The sequence below is a fragment of the Saccoglossus kowalevskii genome, chromosome 11 (assembly GCF_978046115.1).
Source record: "Saccoglossus kowalevskii chromosome 11, keSacKowa6.1, whole genome shotgun sequence".
In the NCBI taxonomy this organism is placed as follows: Eukaryota; Metazoa; Hemichordata; class Enteropneusta; family Harrimaniidae; genus Saccoglossus; species Saccoglossus kowalevskii.
Genome location: NC_140651.1, coordinates 33335884 through 33361537, shown reverse-complemented (window position 1 = coordinate 33361537; position 25654 = coordinate 33335884). Strand labels below are relative to the sequence as shown.

Sequence of the window (25654 nt, the reverse complement as noted above, 5' to 3'; positions counted from 1 at the left end):
ATCAAATAAGTCATGCTGAGGGGTGCTGCATTAGCCAATGATCAAATCAGTCATGCTGAGGAGTACTGTGACCAAATAAGTCATGCTGAAGAGTACTTCATTAGTCAGTGATCAAATAAGTCATGCTGAGGAGTATTGCACTAGCCAGTCATCAAATCAGTCATGCTGAAGAGTACTGCATTAGCCAGTGATCAAATAAGTCATGCTGAGGGGTATTGCACTAGCCAGTCATCAAATCAGTCATGCTGAGGGGTGCTGCATTAGCCAATGATCAAATAAGTCATGCTGAGGAGTACTGCATTAGCCAATGATCAAATCAGTCATGCTGAAGAGTACTGCATTAGCCAGTGATCAAAAAAGTCATGCCGAGGAGTACTGCATTAGCCAATGATCAAATAAGTCATGCTGAGGAGTACTGTGACCAAATAAGTCATGCTGAGGAGTACTGCATTAGTCAGTGATCAAATAAGTCATGCTGACGAGTACTGCATTAGTCAGTGATCAAATAAGTCATGCTGAGGGGTGCTGCATTATCCAATGATCAAATCAGTCATGCTGAAGAGTACTGCATTAGCCAGTGATCAAAAAAGTCATGCCGAGGAATACTGCATTAGCCAATGATCAAATAAGTCATGCTGAGGAGTACTGTGACCAAATAAGTCATGCTGAGGAGTATTGCACTAGCCAGTGATCAAATAAGTCATGCTGAGGGGTGCTGTATTAGCCAATGATCAAATCAGTCATGCTGAAGAGTACTGCATTAGCCAGTGATCAAAAAAGTCATGCCGAGGAGTACTGCATTAGCCAATGATCAAATAAGTCATGCTGAGGAGTACTGTGACCAAATAAGTCATGCTGAGGAGTACTGCATTAGTCAGTGATCAAATAAGTCATGCTGAGGGGTGCTGCATTAGCCAATGATCAAATCAGTCATGCTGAAGAGTACTGCATTAGCCAGTGATCAAAAAAGTCATGCCGAGGAGTACTGCATTAGCCAATGACCAAATAAGTCATGCTGAGGAGTACTGTGACCAAATAAGTCATGCTGAGGAGTATTGCACTAGCCAGTCATCAAATCAGTCATGCTGAGGGGTACTGCATTAGCCAATGATCAAATCAGTCATGCTGAGGAGTATTGCACTAGCCAGTCATCAAATCAGTCATGCTGAGGAGTACTACATTAGTCAGTGATCAAATAAGTCATGCTGAGGAGTACTGCACTAGCCAGTCATCAAATCAGTCATGCTGAGGGGTACTGCACTAGTCAGTGATCAAATAAGTCATGCCGAGGAGTACTGCATTAGCCAATGATCAAATAAGTCATGCTGTGGAGTACTGTGACCAAATAAGTCATGCTGTGGAGTATTGCACTAGCCAGTCATCAAATCAGTCATGCTGAGGAGTACTACATTAGCCAGTGATCAAATAAGTCATGCTGAGGAGTACTGCATTAGCCAATGATCAAATAAGTCATGCTGAGGAGTACTGTGACCAAATAAGTCATGCTGAGGAGTATTGCACTAGCCAGTCATCAAATCAGTCATGCTGAAGGGTACTGCATTAACCAATGATCAAATCAGTCATGCTGAGGAGTATTGCACTAGCCAGTCATCAAATCAGTCATGCTGAGGAGTACTACATTAGCCAGTGATCAAATAAGTCATGCTGAGGAGTACTGCACTAGCCAGTCATCAAATCAGTCATGCTGAGGGGTACTGCACTAGTCAGTGATCAAATAAGTCATGCCGAGGAGTACTGCATTAGCCAATGATCAAATAAGTCATGCTGTGGAGTACTGCATTAGCCAATGATCAAATAAGTCATGCTGTGGAGTACTGTGACCAAATAAGTCATGCTGAGGAGTATTGCACTAGCCAGTCATCAAATCAGTCATGCTGAGGATTATTGCACTCGCCAGTTATCAAATCAGTCATGCTGAGTATTGCACTAGCCAGTCATCAAATCAGTCATGCTGAGGAGTATTGCACTACCCAATGATCAAATCAGTCATGCTGAGGAGTATTGCACTAGCCAGTCATCAAATCAGTCATGCTGAGGGGTACTGCACTAGTCAGTGATCAAATAAGTCATGCCAAGGAGTACTGCATTAGCCAGTCATCAAATCAGTCATGGTGAGGAGTACTACATTAGCCAGTGATCAAATCAGTCATGGTGAGGAGTATTGCACTAGCCAGTCATCAAATCAGTCATACTGAGGAGTACTACATTAGCCAGTGATCAAATCAGTCATGGTGAGGAGTATTGCACTAGCCAGTCATCAAATCAGTCATGGTGAGGAGTACTACATTAGCCAGTGATCAAATCAGTCATGGTGAGGAGTATTGCACTAGCCAGTCATCAAATCAGTCATACTGAGGAGTACTACATTAGCCAGTGATCAAATCAGTCATACTGAGGAGTATTGCACTAGCCAGTCATCAAATCAGTCATGCTGAGGGGTACTGCACTAGCCAGTGATTAAATAAGTCGTGCTGAGGAGTACTGTGATCAAATCAGTCATGCTGAGGAGTACCGCACTAGCCAATGATCAACTCAGTCATGCTGAGGAGTATTGCACTAGCCAGTCATCAAATCAGTCATGCTGAGGGGTACTGTGATCAAATCAGTCATGCTGAGGGGTACCGCATTAGCCAGTCATCAAATCAGTCATGCTGAGGGGTACTGCACTCGCCATTGCTCAAATCAGTCATGCTTAGGAGTACTGTGATCAAATCAGTCATGCTGAGGAGTATTGTGATCAAATCAGGCATGCTGAGGGGTGCTGCACTAGCCAGTGATCAAATAAGTCATGCTGAGGGGTGCTGCACTCGCCAGTGATCAAATCAGTCATGCTGAGGAGTACTGTGATAGCCAGTGATCAAATCAGTCATGCTGACGAGTACTGCAATAGCCAGTGATCAAATCAGTCATGCTGAGGAGTACTGTGATAGCCAGTGATCAAATCAGTCATGCTGAAGAGTACTGTGATAGCCAGTGATCAAATCAGTCATGCTGAGGAGTACTGTGATAGCCAGTGATCAAATTAGTCATGCTGAGGGGTGCTGCATTAGCCAGTGATCAAATCAGTCATGCCGAGGAGTACTGCGATAGCCAGTGATCAAATCAGTCATGCCGAGGAGTACTGCGATAGCCAGTGATCAAATCAGTCATGCCGAGGAGTACTGCGATAGCCAGTGATCAAATCAGTCATGCCGAGGAGTACTGTGATAGCCAGTGATCAAATCAGTCACGCTGAGTGCTGTGCTATCGAGTGAGCATCTCACAACCACGATGACCAAAACAGCATGAAGGTCCAGTGAAAAGAAGTTCGAAAGGGAGTTTCAATTGTGTGTTCACATGCAGTAACTGTATAATGACTGTATGCTTTCTTTATCACCAATAATCCTTATTACGAATAAAAAAGCAAGCAAAGGTTGATTTTACTAACAATATTTATCATCGATAATATATCACTGCTATTCAGACAGCTTCATTAGATACATAATACAACATCAGTAAGTCTTGTGTTCACTTCATACAACAAATTTACTCAATCAATGCAATAGAAAATCTGAACAATATGAATTACACTTTAAAAATACTTTGCATATAAATAAATTATATAAATAAATAAATAAACAAACAAGCAAATCAATATGCGTAACAGAAACAGCAAAATAAACAAAAACTTTCATGAGATTTTCATCTCCAGTAACCATACATCTTAACACTGCTGAAATACAAAATGTGCCATTTTTACAAAACAAAAACAAAAACAGTACTAGTCATGTTTATGTCAGCCATTTTGTATCAATAGCATCCAAGTTTTGACACTGAGTACCACCAAAGAAATGGCATTTTTAGAACTTTCTGGTGAATCTGACTCAGACGTAAGTGGGAGAGTGCCCGAATCCACTCATGTGAATACACACAACACTAAACTCATTTATGCATGTGTGGACCTGACGTATGAATACATACATCATGCATGCAAATGCATGGACTTTAAATACATGCCTCATTATGCATGTATGGCCGCAAGGTATGAATACACACCTCATTATGCATGTGTGGATGCAAGGTATGAATACATACCTCATTATGCATGTGTGGACGCAAGGTATGAATACATACCTCATTATGCATGTGTGGATGCAAGGTATGAATACACATCTCATTATGCATGTGTGGATGCAAGGTATGAATACACATCTCATTATGTATGTGCGGACGCAAGGTATGAATACATTTCTAATGCATGTGTGGATGCAAGGTATGAATACATACCTCATTATGCATGTGTGGATGCAAGGTATGAATACACACCTCATTATGCATGTGTGGATGCAAGGTATGAATACATACCTCATTATGCATGTGTGGACGCAAGGTATGAATACATACCTCATTATGCATGTGTGGATGCAAGGTATGAATACACATCTCATTATGTATGTGCGGACGCAAGGTATGAATACATTTCTAATGCATGTGTGGATGCAAGGTATGAATACATACCTCATTATGCATGTGTGGATGCAAGGTATGAATACACACCTCATTATGCATGTATGGATGCAAGGTATGAATACACACCTCATTATGCATGTGTGGATGCAAGGTATGAATACACACCTCATTATGCATGTGTGGATGCAAGGTATGAATACACACCTCATTATGCATGTGTGGACGCAAGGTATGAATACACACCTCATTATGCATGTGTGGACGCAAGGTATGAATACATACCTCACTATGCATGTGTGGACGCAAGGTATGAATACACACCTCATTATGCATGTGTGAACGCAAGGTATGAATACACACCTCATTATGCATGTGTGGACGCAAGGTATGAATACACACCTCATTATGCATGTGTGGACGCAAGGTATGAATACATATCTTATGCATGTGTGCACGCAAGGTATGAAATACACACCTCATTATGCATGTGTGGACGCAAGGTATGAATACATATCTTATGCATGTGTGGACGCAACGTATGAATACACACCTCATTATGCATGTGTGGACGCAAGGTATGTTTACACAACTCATTATGCATGTGTGGACGCAAGGTATGAATACACACCTCATTATGCATGTGTGGACGCAAGGTATGAATACATTTCTCATGCATGTGTGGATGCAAGGTATGAATACTTACCTCATTATGCATGTGTGCACGCAAGGTATGAAATACACACCTCATTATGCATGTGTGGACGCAAAGTATGAATACATATCTTATTATGCATGTGTGGATGCAACATATGAATACACACCTCATTATGCATGTGTGGACGCAAGGTATGAATACATACCTCATTATGCATGTGTGGACACAAGGTATGAATACACACCTCATTATGCATGTGTGGACGCAACGTATGAATACACCTCATTATACATGTGTGGACGCAAGGTATGTTTACACAACTCATTATGCATGTGTGGACGCAAGGTATGAATACACACCTCATTATGCATGTGTGGACGCAAGGTATGAATACATTTCTCATGCATGTGTGGATGTAAGGTATGAATACATACCTCATTATGCATGTGTGGATGCAAGGTATGAATACACACCTCATTATGCATGTGTGGATGCAAGGTATGAAATACACCTCATTATGCATGTGTGAACACAAGGTATGAATACACATCTCATTATGCATGTGTGGACGCAAGGTATGAATACAAACCTCATTATGCATGTGTGGACGCAAGGTATGAATACATTTCTCATGCATGTGTGGATGCAAGGTATGAATACATACCTCATTACGCATGTGTGGATGCAAGGTATGAATACACACCTCATTATGCATGTGTGGATGCAAGGTATGAATACACCTCATTATGCATGTGTGAACGCAAGGTTTGAATACACACCTCATTATGCATGTGTGGACGCAAGGTATGTTTACACAACTCATTATGCATGTGTGGACGCAAGGTATGAATACACACCTCATTATGCATGTGTGGACGCAAGGTATGAATACACACCTCATTATGCATGTGTGGACGCAAGGTATGAATACATACCTCATTACGCATGTGTGGATGCAAGGTATGAATACACACCTCATTATGCATGTGTGGATGCAAGGTATGAATACACCTCATTATGCATGTGTGAATGCAAGGTATGTTTACACAACTCATTATGCATGTATGGACGCAAGGTATGAATACACACCTCATTATGCATGTGTGGACGCAAGGTATGAATACATACCTCATTATGCATGTGTGGACACAAGGTATGAATACACACCTCATTATGCATGTGTGAACGCAAGGTATGAATACATACCTCATTATGCATGTGTGGACGCAAGGTATGAATACACACCTCATTATGCATGTGTGGACGCAAGGTATGAATACATACCTCATTATGCATGTGTGGATGCAAGGTATGAATACACACCTCATTATGCATGTGTGGACGCAAGGTATGAATACATACCTCATTATGCATGTGTGGATGCAAGGTATGAATACACACCTCATTATGCATGTGTGGATGCAAGGTATGAATACACACCTCATTATGCATGTGTGGACACAAGGTATGAATACATACCTCATTATGTATGTGTGGATGCAAGGTATGAATACATACCTCGTTATGCATGTGTGGACCAGAAGTATGAATACATACCTCATTATGCATGTGTGGACCAGAAGTATGAATACATACCTCATTATGCATGTGAGGACCTGAAGTATGAATACATATCTCATTATGCATGTGGGGACCAGAAGTATGTATACATATCTCATTATGCATGCATGGACCTGAAGTATGAATACACGCCTCATTATGCATGTGTGGACCAGAAGTATGAATACATATCTCATTATGCATGTGTGGACCAGAAGTATGAATACATATCTCATTATGCATGCATGGACCTGAAGTATGAATACACGCCTCATTATGTGTGGCTTCATCACAGTTACTAAAAAATTGTGGTTTCATACATAAATGATGTGATTGGAAATCAGTTGAGTTACAATATACACTATATAACAGTTTAAATAGAATTTTAAATTAAATTATTTAAGTGTAATTGGCTACCTATTCAGCAATTGTCTGAGAATAGGCCAGATTGGTTAGGGTTTTACATTTATTTTCACAAGTAAAACAATGCATGTAACAAATCACTGGCAATGTGGTAAGCAGAGAAAATAAAGTACATATAAACTGCCTAAAACCTAAAATTAGGTAGAAAGCAAAAAAAATAAGCCAAGTCTTGTTTGAACAGTGAATAATGATAAAAGGTAACCCTGACTATCCAATCTAATAAACATATACAAGATATCTCACTGAGCATATAATAGTATAAACTAGTGGACGGTACACACTGGCTTGCTGAGGTACAAATAGCAGGATGTAATTTATGTATGTCTTATTTCAGTCTCTGTGTTACATTGGCCAGTGCTACTGCAAATGCTTGGAGAGTGGAGAAGGGATATTGAAAATCCAGCGTATATGCCATACCATCAATGCGCCCAAACTGCATTACCTAGGAAACAAAACATTGTATTAATGGTTAATAGGGATATCGTTATTAAGGTAGCGAGACTATTATTTGTGTTGAAAATTACGATTTTCACATTTATTTATTAATTGATGAAATGCACCATAAACTTTCATATGATAAAGTCAATATAACATAGAATGTCATGTAAGTTGGTTAAAATATAGATTTTCTGAAGGGAAGCAAGGCAGCCTCAGTAGTGTTTTCCAAAATCAACAACACAGGTTTAATCTGTGTGCCTATAAGTTTCAAAGATAAACTCAAGACAAAGCAATGTTAGGATGTGTTATCAGTAGCTATCTGACACACAATGAGTGTTTCCAAACATTTGAGTGGTTTGTCTCCGCCTCTGTTTGTTTCACAGATTAGTCATTTGCATATGAATGTGTCAGACACAAGGTCACACAGCCACTGAAAAAAAATCATTGATTTTGGTGTTTTCATATGCCGAATTTATCCAATTATAGCTATCCCATTCTTTTATTTTTTTGGTTTCCAATAGCCTTACACATGTGGATGCCCCTGCACATGTTAAAACAGACCTTGATGGGAAAACAAATTGATTGTGCCGATAAACAAGCTTGAAAATCTTTGCTGTTACTTTATGGACGTTTTCTAGGAGTTTATGTTTTTCAAAATACAAGGTCTTTAACAAAAAATAACGTATACTTATTGTCGTCAGATTAACACCAAATTTTCGCAGCTTTAAGGTGACAATGAGAGGAACTTGAATGTGTCCAGACAAACTATTTCATCGATTATTTACCAACGAGTTGTGGTTTGAGTTGGGGGCAATGCGACTAAAACAGTAATTGAAATTCAGGACACTATTTTTTAAAACGCATTGCTTGAATAAAACTAACCAGACACATTCAATTTACCAGACTATTGAGCAACTAGGAAAAGTGAAAAAAACACTTCTTATCGCCAGCATAAATGCGTAATTATTTTTTTTACAGAAAAAGTAATTTTTCACCTTTGATTGAGTAACGCGTCGTAGATTGCAGATACGGGCATGCAAAATACACTTGTGAAAAGCTTGAAGTCTGGCGATTCTAAAAATATATACTATCCCGGGTCTATTTGTAGTCATTTAGTCACAATTAGAAGATGAAAACAAGTATGCAAATAATAGTACCGCTACCTTAAAACAAGTCACTGTAAATATCTCACAGTTTGATTGAAATTAGCTAAGTCATCTCACAGTTTGATATCGACCCTGTCATCTCAGAATTTGACAAAATCAGTGGTCATCTTTTAGTTTGACAAAATCAGTGGTCATTTTAGAGTTTGAATAAATCAGTGGTCATCTCAGAGTTTGAATAAATCAGTGGTCATCTCAGAGTTTGAATAAATCAGTGGTCATTTTAGAGTTTGACTAAATCAGTAGTCATTTTAGAGTTTGACAAAATCAGTAGTCATTTTAGAGTTTGAATAAATCAGTGGTCATTTTAGAGTTTGACTAAATCAGTAGTCATTTTAGAGTTTGACAAAATCAGTAGTCATTTCAGAGTTTGACTAAATCAGTGGTCATTTTAGAGTTTGACTAAATCAGTAGTCATTTTAGAGTTTGACAAAATCCGTGGTCATTTTAGAGTTTGACTAAATCAGTAGTCATTTTAGAGTTTGACTAAATCAGTAGTCATTTTAGAGTTTGAATAAATCAGTGGTCATTTTAGAGTTTGACTAAATCAGTAGTCATTTTAGAGTTTCACAAAATCAGTGGTCATTTTAGAGGTTGACTAAATGAGTAGTCATTTTAGAGTTTGAGAAAATCAGTAGTCATTTCAGAGTTTGACTAAATCAGTAGTCATTTTAGAGTTTGACTAAATCAGTAGTCATTTTAGAGTTTGACAAAATCAGTGGTCATTTTAGAGTTTGACTAAATCAGTGGTCATTTTAGAGTTTGACTAAATCAGTAGTCATTTTAGAGTTTGACAAAATCAGTGGTCATTTTAGAGTTTGACAAAATCAGTGGTCATTTTAGAGTTTGACTAAATCAGTAGTCATTTTAGAGTTTGACTAAATCAGTAGTCATTTTAGAGTTTGACTAAATCAGTAGTCATTTTAGAGTTTGACTAAATCAGTAGTCATTTTAGAGTTTGACAAAATCAGTAGTCATTTTAGAGTTTGACAAAATCAGTAGTCATTTTAGAGTTTGACAAAATCAGTAGTCATTTTAGAGTTTGACTAAATCAGTAGTCATTTTAGAGTTTTAATAAATCAGTGGTCATTTTAGAGTTTGACTAAATCAGTAGTCATTTTAGAGTTTGACTAAATCAGTAGTCATTTTAGAGTTTGAATAAATCAGTAGTCATTTTAGAGTTTGACTAAATGAGTAGTCATTTTAGAGTTTGACAAAATCAGTAGTCATTTCAGAGTTTGACTAAATCAGTGGTCATTTTAGAGTTTGACTAAATCAGTAGTCATTTTAGAGTTTGACAAAATCAGTGGTCATTTTAGAGTTTGACTAAATCAGTAGTCATTTTAGAGTTTGACTAAATCAGTAGTCATTTTAGAGTTTGAATAAATCAGTGGTCATTTTAGAGTTTGACTAAATCAGTAGTCATTTTAGAGTTTGACAAAATCAGTGGTCATTTTAGAGTTTGACTAAATGAGTAGTCATTTTAGAGTTTGACAAAATCAGTAGTCATTTCAGAGTTTGACTAAATCAGTAGTCATTTTAGAGTTTGACAAAATCAGTGGTCATTTTAGAGTTTGACTAAATCAGTGGTCAATTTAGAGTTTGACTAAATCAGTAGTCATTTTAGAGTTTGACAAAATCAGTGGTCATTTTAGAGTTTGAATAAATCAGTAGTCATTTTAGAGTTTGACTAAATCAGTAGTCATTTTAGAGTTTGAATAAATCAGTAGTCATTTTAGAGTTTGACTAAATCAGTAGTCATTTTAGAGTTTGACAAAATCAGTAGTCATTTTAGAGTTTGACAAAATCAGTGGTCATTTCAGAGTTTGACTAAATCAGTAGTCATTTTAGAGTTTTAATAAATCAGTGGTCATTTTAGAGTTTGACTAAATCAGTAGTCATTTTAGAGTTTGACTAAATCAGTAGTCATTTTAGAGTTTGAATAAATCAGTAGTCATTTTAGAGTTTGACAAAATCAGTAGTCATTTTAGAGTTTGACAAAATCAGTAGTCATTTTAGAGTTTGACAAAATCAGTGGTCATTTTAGAGTTTGAATAAATCAGTGGTCATTTTAGAGTTTGACTAAATCAGTAGTCATTTTAGAGTTTGAATAAATCAGTAGTCATTTTAGAGTTTGACTAAATCAGTAGTCATTTTACAGTTTGACTAAATCAGTAGTCATTTTAGAGTTTGACTAAATCAGTAGTCATTTTAGAGTTTGACTAAATCAGTAGTCATTTTAGAGTTTGAATAAATCAGTGGTCATTTTAGAGTTTGACTAAATCAGTAGTCATTTTAGAGTTTGACTAAATCAGTAGTCATTTTAGAGTTTGACTAAATCAGTAGTCATTTTAGAGTTTGACTAAATCAGTAGTCATTTTAGAGTTTGACTAAATCAGTGGTCATTTTAGAGTTTGACTAAATCAGTAGTCATTTTAGAGTTTGACTAAATCAGTAGTCATTTTAGAGTTTGACTAAATCAGTGGTCATTTTAGAGTTTGACTAAATCAGTAGTCATTTTAGAGTTTGACTAAATCAGTAGTCATTTTAGAGTTTGACTAAATCAGTAGTCATTTTAGAGTTTGAATAAATCAGTGGTCATTTTAGAGTTTGACTAAATCAGTAGTCATTTTAGAGTTTGACTAAATCAGTAGTCATTTTAGAGTTTGACTAAATCAGTGGTCATTTTAGTATTTGAATAAATCAGTGGTCATTTTAGAGTTTGACTAAATGAGTAGTCATTTTAGAGTTTGACAAAATCAGTAGTCATTTCAGAGTTTGACTAAATCAGTGGTCATTTTAGAGTTTGACTAAATCAGTAGTCATTTTAGAGTTTGACAAAATCAGTGGTCATTTTAGAGTTTGAATAAATCAGTAGTCATTTTAGAGTTTGACTAAATCAGTAGTCATTTTAGAGTTTGAATAACTCAGTAGTCATTTTAGAGTTTGACTAAATCAGTAGTCATTTTAGAGTTTGACTAAATCAGTAGTCATTTTAGAGTTTGACTAAATCAGTAGTCATTTTAGAGTTTGACTAAATCAGTGGTCATTTTAGAGTTTGACTAAATCAGTAGTCATTTTAGAGTTTGACTAAATCACTGGTCATTTTAGAGTTTGACAAAATCAGTGGTCATCTCAGAAAACTGGTTAGAATTTAACTACCAAAATGAGTTTTACCTGTTTGCCGTGAAGTTCAATCTGAAAGTTTTTTGCTGATTCCTGTGTGACTCTACCACCAAAGTCTAGTTGATACACCTGTGTGTTCTCATTCCATAGAGGCGCCTTGTTATGCATGACAAAGACACGGTTTTGACAACTTTCATTCCACAACTTTTTCATCTTTCTCCGAGACCTGCTTGGAAGTGGTGAATCATCACTGCTTGCTGCTTCACCATCACTGTCTGAACTCTCAAGTCCGCTAATGCTTTTCAATCTACCACAACTGGTTCTAGATTTCACAGCCACATCATCCCGTTTACACTTGGTGAGTCCTAATTCACTTGGAGGAGTTCTACTCCGTATCAAATGATGTTTATTTTTTGGGCTTTCACTTTCCCTATTAGCAAGTCCTAATTCACTTGTTGGAGTTCTACTCCGTATCAAATGATGTTTAATCTTTGGGCTTTCACTTTCCCTATTAGCAAGTCCTAATTCACTTGTTGGAGTTCTACTCCGTATCAAATGATGTTTATTTTTTGGACTTTCACCTTCCCTATCTGCAGTCATAGTAGAATTTGTTCTTCGTTTGTCTACCTTCTCCTGGCTGGCTGACCTATCCAAGGTATGCCGTCTTTCACCCATCATTGGGTGATTTTCTGTAATATGACTGGGACACAAGTCTGCTGTAGAATAACTTGCTAAGAATACAGCATCTGGAGAGACATCCAGCTGTGCTGACACTTGTTCATTTTGTAATAATCTACAAGCGCTATCAGCCCAACGTGGCATGTTCATTTCTAGTCCATCTATTGCTTCATCATCACAACTTCTGACTTGATCTCTTAAATCCTTAGAGTGTTTCTCATATATCATCTTTTCCTCATCCGGTTTCCTCTTTGAGGTTTTAGTTTTTGGTATTGCACCTTGTTTTTTGTAATGACTGATATCAAGTTCTGGTGAAGCACCCTCATTGTGTAGTTTGAAGTCCAGTACTTGATTAGATAACCCATCTCTACTAATAGGCGATGTAGGACTGTGAGTAGTTGAATGAACTGGTGCTACAGGAGCAGGTCTTGCAAGATTTTCTTCCACTTCATTAGACGCACCTAATAAAAGTTTTTAAATCCACATGAATGCAAAACTGAGACTATCAAAATACTCATCATCATATTCTTTTATTCACCAAAACAGCATCATTGCCAGTGTAGTTGCTGACTATTTTGCTGAACGCGTCTAAGGACTGTTGCAAAATTGAAAATGGTTGGGTCAAACCAAAAGTGGACATCAAACTTAATACAGAGAGACATATAGAATATAAATAGGAGATACATTTTCCTTCCAACACATTTAATCTATTTATATAAATAAGTGTTGATGTATTTATTTTATAAAACTGTTAAGTGACAATCATCTTGTATAGGATCTGATGAGTGATTTAAAAATTAACTATTTTCAAACTGTTCTCTCAAAAAAAGCACACTGTCATAAAGGTTTGATCTAAGTTCAATCATGTAATGATCTCAGCATTTAGACATACTCAACAAAACCGCGGGCATTGGTGATGTACAATAAGGTGGTGACAGTAAAACTTCCCTATTTATTACTTTTTAGCCTTAGCTTTTAGTCTAATAAATCAAATACCCAATTTAGGATTACTAGTAATTTGGAATTGGTACATACCTACATAAGTGGTACTATTAATTTGGAATGGGTACATACCTACATCAGTGGTACTTGTATTTAAGAATGGGTACATACCTACCTCAGGGGTTTTAGTATTGAGAATGGGTACATACCTACATCACTGGTACTAGTATTTAAGAATGGGTACATACCTACATCAGTGGTACTAGCATTTAAGAATGGGTACATACCTACATAAGTGGTACTATTAATTTGGAATGGGTACATACCTACATCAGTGGTACTTGTATTTAAGAATGGGTACATACCTACCTCAGGGGTTTTAGTATTGAGAATGGGTACATACCTACATCACTGGTACTAGTATTTAAGAATGGGTACATACCTACATCAGTGGTACTAGTATTTAAGAATGGGTACAAACCTACATCACTGGTACTAGTATTTAGGAATGGGTACATACCACCCTCGGGGGTATTAGTATTTAAGAATGGGTACATACCTACCTCAGGGGTTTTAGTATTGAGAATGGGTACATACCTACATCACTGGTACTAGTATTTAAGAATGGGTACATACCTACATCACTGGTACTAGTATTTAAGAATGGGTACATACCTACATAAGTGGAACTAGTATTTAAGAATGGGTACATACCTACATCAGTGGTACTAGTATTTAAGAATGGGTACATACCTACATCAGTGGTACTTGTATTTAAGAATGGGTACATACCTACATCAGTGGTACTTGTATTTAAGAATGGGTACATACCTACCTCAGGGGTTTTAGTATTGAGAATGGGTACATACCTACATCACTGGTACTAGTATTTAAGAATGGGTACATACCTACACCAGTGGTACTAGTATTTAAGAATGGGTACATACCTACATAAGTGGTACTAGTATTTAAGAATGGGTACATACCTACATCACTGGTACTAGTATTTAGGAATGGGTACATACCACCCTCAGGGGTATTAGTATTTAAGAATGGATACATACCTACCTCAGGGGTTTTAGTATTGAGAATGGGTACATACCTACATCACTGGTACTAGTATTTAAGAATGGGTACATACCTACATCAGTGGTACTAGTATTTAAGAATGGGTACATACCTACATCACTGGTACTAGTATTTAGGAATGGGTACATACCACCCTCAGGGGTATTAGTATTTAAGAATGGGTACATACCTACCTCAGGGGTTTTAGTATTGAGAATGGGTACATACCTACATCACTGGTACTAGTATTTAAGAATTGGTACATGCCTACATCACTGGTACTAGTATTTAGGAATGGGTACATACCACCCTCAGGGGTATTAGTATTTAAGAATGGGTACATACCTACCTCAGGGGTTTTAGTATTGAGAATGGGTACATACCTACATCACTGGTACTAGTATTTAAGAATGGGTACATACCTACATTAGTGGTACTAGTATTTAAGAATGGGTACATACCTACATCACTGGTACTAGTATTTAGGAATGGGTACATGCCACCCTCAGGGGTATTAGTATTTAAGAATGGGTACATACCTACATCAGTAGTACTAGTATTTAAGAATGGGTACATACCTACATCACTGGTACTAGTATTTAAGAATGGGTACATACCTACATCAGTGGTACTAGTATTTAAGAATGGGTACAAACCTACATCACTGGTACTAGTATTTAGGAATGGGTACATACCACCCTCAGGGGTATTAGTATTTAAGAATGGGTACATACCTACCTCAGGGGTTTTAGTATTGAGAATGGGTACATACCTACATCACTGGTACTAGTATTTAAGAATGGGTACATACCTACATCACTGGTACTAGTATTTAAGAATGGGTACATACCTACATAAGTGGAACTAGTATTTAAGAATGGGTACATACCTACATCAGTGGTACTAGTATTTAAGAATGGGTACATACCTACATCAGTGGTACTTGTATTTAAGAATGGGTACATACCTACATCAGTGGTACTTGTATTTAAGAATGGGTACATACCTACCTCAGGGGTTTTAGTATTGAGAATGGGTACATACCTACATCACTGGTACTAGTATTTAAGAATGGGTACATACCTACACCAGTGGTACTAGTATTTAAGAATGGGTACATACCTACATAAGTGGTACTAGTATTTAAGAATGGGTACATACCTACATCACTGGTACTAGTATTTAGGAATGGGTACATACCACCCTCAGGGGTATTAGTATTTAAGAATGGATACATACCTACCTCAGGGGTTTTAGTATTGAGAATGGGTACATACCTACATCACTGGTACTAGTATTTAAGAATGGGTACATACCTACATCAGTGGTACTAGTATTTAAGAATGGGTACATACCTACATCACTGGTACTAGTATTTAGGAATGGGTACATACCACCCTCAGGGGTATTAGTATTTAAGAATGGGTACATACCTACCTCAGGGGTTTTAGTATTGAGAATGGGTACATACCTACATCACTGGTACTAGTATTTAAGAATGGGTACATACCTACATCACTGGTACTAGTATTTAGGAATGGGTACATACCACCCTCAGGGGTATTAGTATTTAAGAATGGGTACATACCTACCTCAGGGGTTTTAGTATTGAGAATGGGTACATACCTACATCACTGGTACTAGTATTTAAGAATGGGTACATACCTACATTAGTGGTACTAGTATTTAAGAATGGGTACATACCTACATCACTGGTACTAGTATTTAGGAATGGGTACATGCCACCCTCAGGGGTATTAGTATTTAAGAATGGGTACATACCTACATCAGTAGTACTAGTATTTAAGAATGGGTACATACCTACATCACTGGTACTAGTATTTAGGAATGGGTACATACCACCCTCAGGGGTATTAGTATTTAAGAATGGGTAGATACCTACATCAGTGGTACTAGTATTTAAGAATGGGTACATACCTACATCACTGGTACTAGTATTTAAGAATGGGTACATACCTACCTCAGGGGTATTAGTATTGAGAATGGGTACATACCTACATCCCTGGTACTAGTATTTAAGAATGGGTACATACCTACATCAGTGGTACTAGTTTTTAAGAATGGGTACATACCTACATCAGTGGTACTAGTATTTAGGAATGGGTACATACCTACATCAGTGGTACTAGTATTTAAGAATGGGTACATACCTACCTCAGGGGTATTAGTATTGAGAATGGGTACATACCTACATCACTGGTACTAGTATTTAAGAATGGGTACATACCTACATCAGTGGTACTAGTATTTAAGAATGGGTACATACCTACCTCAGGGGTATTAGTATTGAGAATGGGTACATACCTACATCACTGGTACTAGTATTTAAGAATGGGTACATACCTACATCAGTGGTACTAGTATTTAAGAATGGGTACATACCTACATCACTGGTACTAGTATTTAGGTATGGGTACATACCACCCTCAGGGGTATTAGTATTTAAGAATGGGTACATACCTACATTAGTGGTACTAGTATTTAAGAATGGGTACATACCTACATCACTGGTACTAGTATTTAGGAATGGGTACATACCACCCTCAGGGGTATTAGTATTTAAGAATGGGTACATACCTACATTAGTGGTACTAGTATTTAGGAATGGGTACATACCTACATCACTGGTACTAGTATTTAAGAATGGGTACATACCTACATCAGTGGTACTAGTATTTAAGAATGGGTACATACCTACATCAGGGGTATTAGTATTGAGAATGGGTACATACCTACATCACTGGTACTAGTATTTAAGAATGGGTACATACCTACATCAGTGGTACTAGTATTTAAGAATGGGTACATACCTACCTCAGGGGTATTAGTATTGAGAATGGGTACATACCTACATCACTGGTACTAGTATTTAAGAATGGGTGCATACCTACATCAGTGGTACTAGTATTTAAGAATGGGCACATACCTACATCACTGGTACTAGTATTTAAGAATGGTACATACCTACATCAGTGGTACTAGTATTTAGGAATGGGTACATACCTACATCAGTGGTACTAGTATTTAGGAATGGGTACATACCACCCTCAGGGGTATTAGTATTTAAGAATGGGTACATACCTACCTCAGGGGTTTTAATATTGAGAATGGGTACATACCTACATCAGTGGTACTAGTATTTAAGAATGGGTACATACCTACATCAGTGGTACTACTATTTAAGAATGGGTACATACCACCCTCATGGGTATTAGTATTTAAGAATGGGTACATACCTACCTCAGAGGTTTTAGTATTGAGAATGGGTACATACCTACATCACTGGTACTAGTATTTAAGAATGGGTACATACCTACATCAGCGGTACTAGTATTTAAGAATGGGTACATACCTACATCACTGGTACTAGTATTTAGGAATGGGTACATACCACCCTCACGGGCATTAGTATTTAAGAATGGGTACATACCTACATCACTGGTACTAGTATTTAAGAATGGGTACATACCTACATCAGTGGTACTAGTATTTAAGAATGGGTACATACCTACATCACTGGTACTAGTATTTAGGAATGGGTACATACCACCCTCAGGGGTATTATTATTTAAGAATGGGTACATACCTACATCAGGGGTATTAGTATTGAGAATGGGTACATACCTACATCACTGGTACTAGTATTTAAGAATGGGTACATACCTACATCAGTGGTACTAGTATTTAAGAATGGGTACATACCTACATCACTGGTACTAGTATTTAAGAATGGGTACATACCACCCTCAGGGGTATTAGTATTTAAGAATGGGTACATACCTACATCACTGGTACTAGTATTTAAGAATGGGTACATACCTACATCACTGGTACTAGTATTTAAGAATGGGTACATACCTACATCAGTGGTACTAGTATTTAAGAATGGGTACATACATGTACCTACATCACTGGTACTAGTATTTAAGAATGGGTACATACCTACCTCAGGGGTATTAGTATTGAGAATGGGTACATACCTACATCACTGGTACTAGTATTCAAGAATGGGTACATACCTACATCAGTGGTACTAGTATTTAAGAATGGGTACATACCTACATCACTGGTACTAGTATTTAAGAATGGGTACATACCTACATCACTGATACTAGTATTTAAGAATGGGTACATACCTACCTCAGGGGTTTTAGTATTGAGAATGGGTACATACCTACATCAGTGGTACTAGTATTTAGGAATGGGTACATACCTGGGCTGTCTTCATCATCTTCACTAAACAAACTTGTATTGAAGTTAATATCCAGTGTTTGATTTGTATCTGTTCTTAATTCAGGTAATACAATAGTCATCTGTCGTGGTTGTAGATGTAATAAACTAGTCTTGTAATTGATAGCACCTAGATTCGGCGGTAAGTACGTACTTACACCATGTATTTTAAACTTTGTACCCCAGATATTGGACGTCACTTCAACTAATCTATTTTCCTGTTACAATAAACATAGTAAACAATGGGTGAAACATCATCGTTTTGTAACATTAGGTTCAATGATAATGATAACAGTTATTCACTAAATATAGTCAATTGGTTGATCAATACTGTACTCATTTTGTCCAACCTCACGCTTTTTTTATCAAGCGCTTATTGCTTAATTTCTGACCATGCAATGTTTTTCCCGACTGGAAACTGGCCTTTTTTCTCGCTCACTCGCTTATTGAAAACACCAACCACTCACCCAACCACTCACCCAACCACTCACCCAAAAACTGATCACTGACACGAGTGGTCAAAATAATGGTTGTAAAGATATACTACAATGTGGGAAAAGTGTGAATACCATAATTATGTTATTCTTCTCACACAGAAATACAACTTTTTTTACCCCTGTCATTCTACATCATTGAAACCTATGTCTGTGTCATTAGTTCTGCGTAAACTGAACTTTTTTCACTAAGTTTCAATCATTCAAAATAAACAAAAATAATGTTAGTTATTTTTCACTTTACATTTGTCAGTGATGACAGAAAACTAGAAAACAAAAACTTTTGTTTACAAAATAAGTATAAACAAGCCAGTCATCACTGTACTGTAACACTGTCATATTCTTGAGTGTCACCATGACAACACATTGCACCATGGATGCACTACCAAACAAGGGAAGTCATCAACAATTCTCAGTTTTCTGCTTTCATACAGAATAAGAGAATAAGTTTTCAGAGTATATTTATTCATCAGATAAACATGCCTATAATTATGTTCATGATAATGCACATCTGTGATAGCTATTCTAACATACAACAAGTTTTTATACACAGCCACATGTATGATGATTTCTTACCTCAGGTAACTGGTCTAGATAAGGATTGTACTTATCTTCATCTCCATAACCACCAGAATCAACATACTTCAGCTTAGTTTTGTCCAATTTCTTTTTAGTTTTTCTACAACTATGTCTGCTAGGGGATTCATTATCCGACATATCAGAGCTGCTATTCATACTACTACTACTCTCACCACTAATCACAGTCTCCTCACATGTACCTGTAATAGACACAAACCAACAGGACTGACATTGTTAATGAGACTGCATACATATGGTAGGTAGCCTGGTTACCTTCCTCTTATTTTGAGGATCTTTTGTCTCTCTCAATGGAAATGGACATATTTCCCAGATTTCTCTCATTAACCATGTAAATTTATTCGAAAGTCATCAAGAATTGGGGTATATGACTTTAATAACTGTGGCAACTATATCTGATACAGTGCATACAGAGAACATAACTGTCATCCACTGTTCTAAAAATTAGCATATTTAGATTAGCAGTGTCCTATATTTATCAACCAATCAAAGCAGCTGTCACACACTGACGATACGACCAAAATCTAGGCAACATGTCCATAGTAATATGAAGAAAAATATCGGGGAGGTTACCAGGGTAGTTGACAAGACAGGACACTGCCAGAAATAGTAATTCTGTAATTGTCATAATAAAAATCATAATAGCGTAACTATTACAACCTTGCTGTTAGTTATAAAATTTAAGATATATAGTTTTGTTTATAGTAATATAGCTGAAATATAACCATGTCAGGAATATGATTATGATGATTGTTCAACATTAAAATGATTGACATTTGTATCTGATCGTCAAACAAGTACTTGTTCATATTGGGAGATATTGCTCTGGAACAGCATTAATTAAAACAAAATCAGCCATTTTGAATACATGTACTGTATATATCTATAACATGATGTATAACGTATATATATATATATATATATATATATATATATATATATAATTTTATATATATCGGTAATTTGAACATAATCAGTCAAAGCATGTCAGAGATATGGCAATCTGAAAAATAAAATGACGTGCATCAGGAACCCGTAATGTCTAATGTATGTACTAAGTTTGAACAAAATCCATCCATAAATGCCAGAAATGCTTGATATTTGATGATTTTTTAATAGGATAATAGGATCGTCAAACCAATATATCTGTATATCTATAACATGATGTATAATGAATATTAAAAATTTGAACATAATCAGTCAAAGCAAGTCAGAGATATGGGTCTAGAAGCCCATTCATTAAAACAAAATGCCCGCCAGTCAGCCATTTTGAATCCGATCTGAAAAATAAAATGGTTTGCATCAAGGTCCCATGATGTCTAATGTATATACCAAGTTTGAACAAAATCCATATGTAAACAGCCGAGAAATGCTTGATTTTGGTGATTTTTTAACACAAAAATGGCCACCATTCTGCCATCTTGAATCAGATCGTGAAACAAATTGATGTGCATGTATAATTATCATGTATGATGTATGTGTGAAGTTTGATTAGGATTCGTCCAGGCATACACGCACGGATGCACAAGGGTCAAAACATAAGTCCTCGTTTTCGGACTACGTCCGAACGGGGAATAATAACAAATGGATCAAAGGATACATACTAATGATGCAAAGGCTTTTCTTTGAAACAATGCAATATTATATCTGAACATTTTGTGTGAAAAATACTGGCTGAAAATTAGGTGTGAACAATTCTGACCAAAAATGAGCAAGAACAATTCTGTCATAAATTAATGTATTTGAGTTATGATGTCAAGGTATTAAATTAGTGAGAGGTTATTACAAGAATAGTTATTGTATTGACTAATGTTCGTGAACCCAGTGAAATTCCTCAAAGCATCGAAATAATGAAATTAAATACTAGAAAAATAAATATTTTTACAGTAACATTTACCTGTATTGATGACTGTTGGATCATAAATGACAAATTCAGGTCTAAGTTTGCTGATACGCTTTCCTTTGAGTAATGGCAGTAATCCACCTAAGTACTCTAAATATAGAGTATAACTACAGTCATCTCCTGTACGGATCATTGTACAATGTAATCTTTCACTTCCTACAGAATAAAGAGTTAATAAGTAATAATAATAATAATAATCAAATTTTATTGCATCCTTAGAAATTACAATATTTCTTTTGGTAAAAAGCAATAAATATATCCATACACAACACAATTACAATACAATATAAATAGATACGTTAAAGTTTTCTGTACTCCATGGCTTTAAGTAGATAGGTCCCCATACATTTAATTGCCTTGGAGTCCTTGTTGCTCATCAAAAATATAAAATTACTCAATTTATCTCCTGCATTAGTTAAATGTAATTTCTGTGAGCAATTCATGTCTAATATGTTTGTACCGATCACATTCTAAAAGGAAGTGAACTTCATGTTCTATTTTATTTTGGGAACACAAATTACAAATTCTTTTTTCAATGGGAGTTTTTGGCTGTGTGTGCCTTCCTTTTACAATAGCCAAACAATGGTTACTTGTTCGGAAGCGTGACATGCAGACTTGATGTTTTTTCGGAAGACAATTTAAGTACGACTCAAAATTATAAGTGTTTTTGAATTTTGCATATGTTCTTAGTTTTGTGTTTTCTTGATTGACATTCTGTTTCCAAAATGTAATATAGTTTTCTTTTAAAGTCTTATCAATGTTCTTTATATTCAAATCTGTTTTACTAGTTTGAATTCTTGAGTCAATAACTAAATTCTGAACCGATGAACACCATGGTAAATTGAATTTCATTTGTTCATAATATGCTTGTTTTGTAAGACATTTATCTGGAAGCCCTTGTATACGTAACCAATACTTGATAAGGTTTTTCTTGGTGTCTATTAGTAATGGGAAACAGCCCAACTCTGCCCTACAAGCTAAATTTGCACCAAATTTATTTAGGCCTAGAATATTTCTACAGAATTTCAAATGTAGTTTTTTCCCATTTGTTTTCATCCAAAACTTCAATTCCCCAAATTTCTGAACCATAAATGAGTACTGGAAGAATACATGTTCTGAACAGATAGATAAATGTTTTACAGTTGCATTCAGGTGGAATGTGTCTTAACATTGCATATAAGGCTCTGTTGGCTTTATCTGCCATGTAAGAAATAGTTACTGCCCTACTCATGTTTGCAGGGACTCATTCACAGTTATACCATTCTTTGCCTTGTCCCAACTGTTTGAAGTGTGTCACTTTCAGGCAGTGTCTTGATGAGTTAGACATTGTCACAACAAGAACATGGTGTTCTACTATGATTGAAGAGATCAGTTTTTAAAGAGATGGATGTCTTTCTAGCTACAACATATGGGATAGAACATCTTAACCTTTTTCACCACCACACTTTTTCGCCCTAATCGTCTGCATTTTTTATAATCTCCAATATTTCTGGAAATGAACCTTAATTTTAGAGCCAACAGAAATCAAAGAAAGCTTAGAAAGAACTCCTGTGTGCTGAGAGTATTGAAGACACATTAAAAATTAATTCAAAATTACTTGTACGTTAGATATTGATGGAAAAGCTGAAAACTAATTATGTAAATTAGGTAACTAATATGAACAGAACAGAACAAAAAAATAAAGAATTATTATGCTAATTAGAGAATTAATATGAACAAATTTTAACCCAAAATTAATCAGGCCTGTCTATTGTCCTAGAGCATTTATGTACCAAATTTTATTCAAATGTGATGATCAGTAATTGAGATATCAGTATTAATTAATTATGTTAAATAGGTGATTAATAAGCATACATATTTACCAAAAACTAATTGGGTCTCTGCATAGTTCTCTTTAAAAGTTTCATTAAAATCCAATTTGTGATTCTATATATATCAGTGGAACATTATTCAAATTAGGTAATTAATATCCAATTAAAACTAATCAGGTCTCTGCATAATCCTAGAAGATCTATGTAGCAAGTCTCTTTGAAATATGATGATTAGTACTTGAGATATAAGGCAAAAAGCTGAAAATTAGCTAATTATGCTAATAAAGTAATTAATATGCACAAATAATTACCCAACAACTAATCAGGGGTCTGCACAGTCCTTAAGTAACTATGTACCAAGTGTCATTGAAATGTGATGATTACTACTTGAAATATCCAAAGCTGAAAATTAATTAATTATGCAAATTAGGTAATTAATATGTACTGATATTACGCTAAAAACTATCAGGTCTGTGCAGTGTCCTATGACATCTATGTACCAAGTTTTATTGAAATGTGATGATTACTACTTGAAATATCAAAAGCCGAAATTTAATTAATTATGCAAATTAGGTAATTATTATCTACTGATATTACCCTAAAAACCATCAGGTCTGTGCAGTGTCCTATGATATCTATGTACCAAGTTTTATTGAAATGTGATGATTACTACTTGAAATATCAGTGGAAAAGCCGAAAATTGATTAATCATTATGCAAATTAGATAATTAATATTGCACAGATTTTTCCCCAAAACTAAACAAATCTGCGCATTGGCCCAGAGCATCTATGCACCAAGTTTCATAAAAAATCAATGTATAGTTCTAGATATATCAGTGGAACAGACACACACACAGACACACTAACTGCAAAGACTCCCTTTTTATGCTTCGCACACGGGAGTAAAAAATTTGAGCCAATTTTCGATTTTAACTAACAAAAATTTGTTCCAGGTTCTGAAAGGCTAATTTTGTAAATATGTGATGAAAAGAGGGAACTGGTGGTGAAAAGTTTAAACCATGTTGCACTACACTGGCAATAGTATGGTCCTCATTTAAGTTTTTAGTGACTCTGTGGATTATAAACATAATCTACATATCCTATGTACCAGGAAGATTAGAATTAAATATAGTGTTATTTTAAATGGCATATTTGTTTTTGTTCAGTCAAATTAACCTTTCTCAGAATAATATCATTCTCATATCATATCCAAATCAGTTAAAGCATATCTGATAAATGGTAAAAGACATCTGAAAATAAAACCAACATGGCCTCCAGTTTGAATTAAATCATAAAATAAACTCATGTGCATCAGAAACTCATCATGTTCTTAGTTCTTATGAAGTATCGATGAAATTGACCCAGTCATGCCTGAGAAATGGTTTATGACATTTTTTTTTTTGGTGTTTTGGGGACAAAAATAGCCAACAGTCTGTCAAAGATCATCAAAACCAAAAAAACATACCAACACATCACTGTATACTATTATATTGTCTTTGAATCCCCTCTCAACTAACTGTCTGAGATATGTGATGACAATGCATGCGGTGTGGTTTATATCAGCACATCTACCCCACTGTTGTCAAGCACAGTACATGACTTACCTGTAGGAGGCTGACTCACAAACTCCTTGAGTTTACATGGATCTGGTATACACCCCTATGATGATAAATAAACAGTACATCAGAAATTGAAATTATTTGCAGCTGAAAAGAGCATGGAACCATGAAGTTATGGCTTGTACCAAGATTGAAATTGGTCAAAGTAGTCTGTTTGGGTCCAGGTACGTCTGTTTGGATGGAGGAAGCCAAATTCGCAGACCAAGTTTGATGTGACAGTCTGCAATAAGAACTTACAAACAGCCTATGACTGAAATACATATATGGTCTAGGCCAATCAAATGCAATTTTAGAAGACAATTGAACCACATCAATTGATAAGACCCATGACCTTGGAATGTCAAGATGATTTATAGATTCATATGTCCCAGTGTATCAGCATTGAATATATGTGACAATAGAAATGATCAGGATGTAAAGTACAGAAGACAATCTTTGCCTTGAAGTGTTTGCTGC

At 36.0% G+C, this 25654-nt stretch overlaps 1 protein-coding gene across 2 annotated transcripts in view; it reads right to left on the bottom strand.

Annotated features, from left to right (window-relative positions):
- Positions 1-7137: 7137 nt before the first annotated feature.
- Positions 7138-25654, bottom strand: part of LOC102802519 (tubby-related protein 4-like) — a 50912-nt gene continuing 32395 nt past the window's right edge. For both annotated transcript variants that reach the window (XM_085505122.1, XM_085505121.1), the window contains 6 exons: positions 25184-25238; positions 21763-21924; positions 19845-20047; positions 18758-18992; positions 11887-12974; positions 7138-7550 (listed from right to left, as the gene is read on the bottom strand). In XM_085505122.1, coding sequence (XP_085361248.1) covers positions 7434-7550; positions 11887-12974; positions 18758-18992; positions 19845-20047; positions 21763-21924; positions 25184-25238 — 1860 coding nt within the window. In that variant the 3' untranslated portion in view covers positions 7138-7433. The remainder of the gene's footprint in view (positions 7551-11886; positions 12975-18757; positions 18993-19844; positions 20048-21762; positions 21925-25183; positions 25239-25654) is intronic.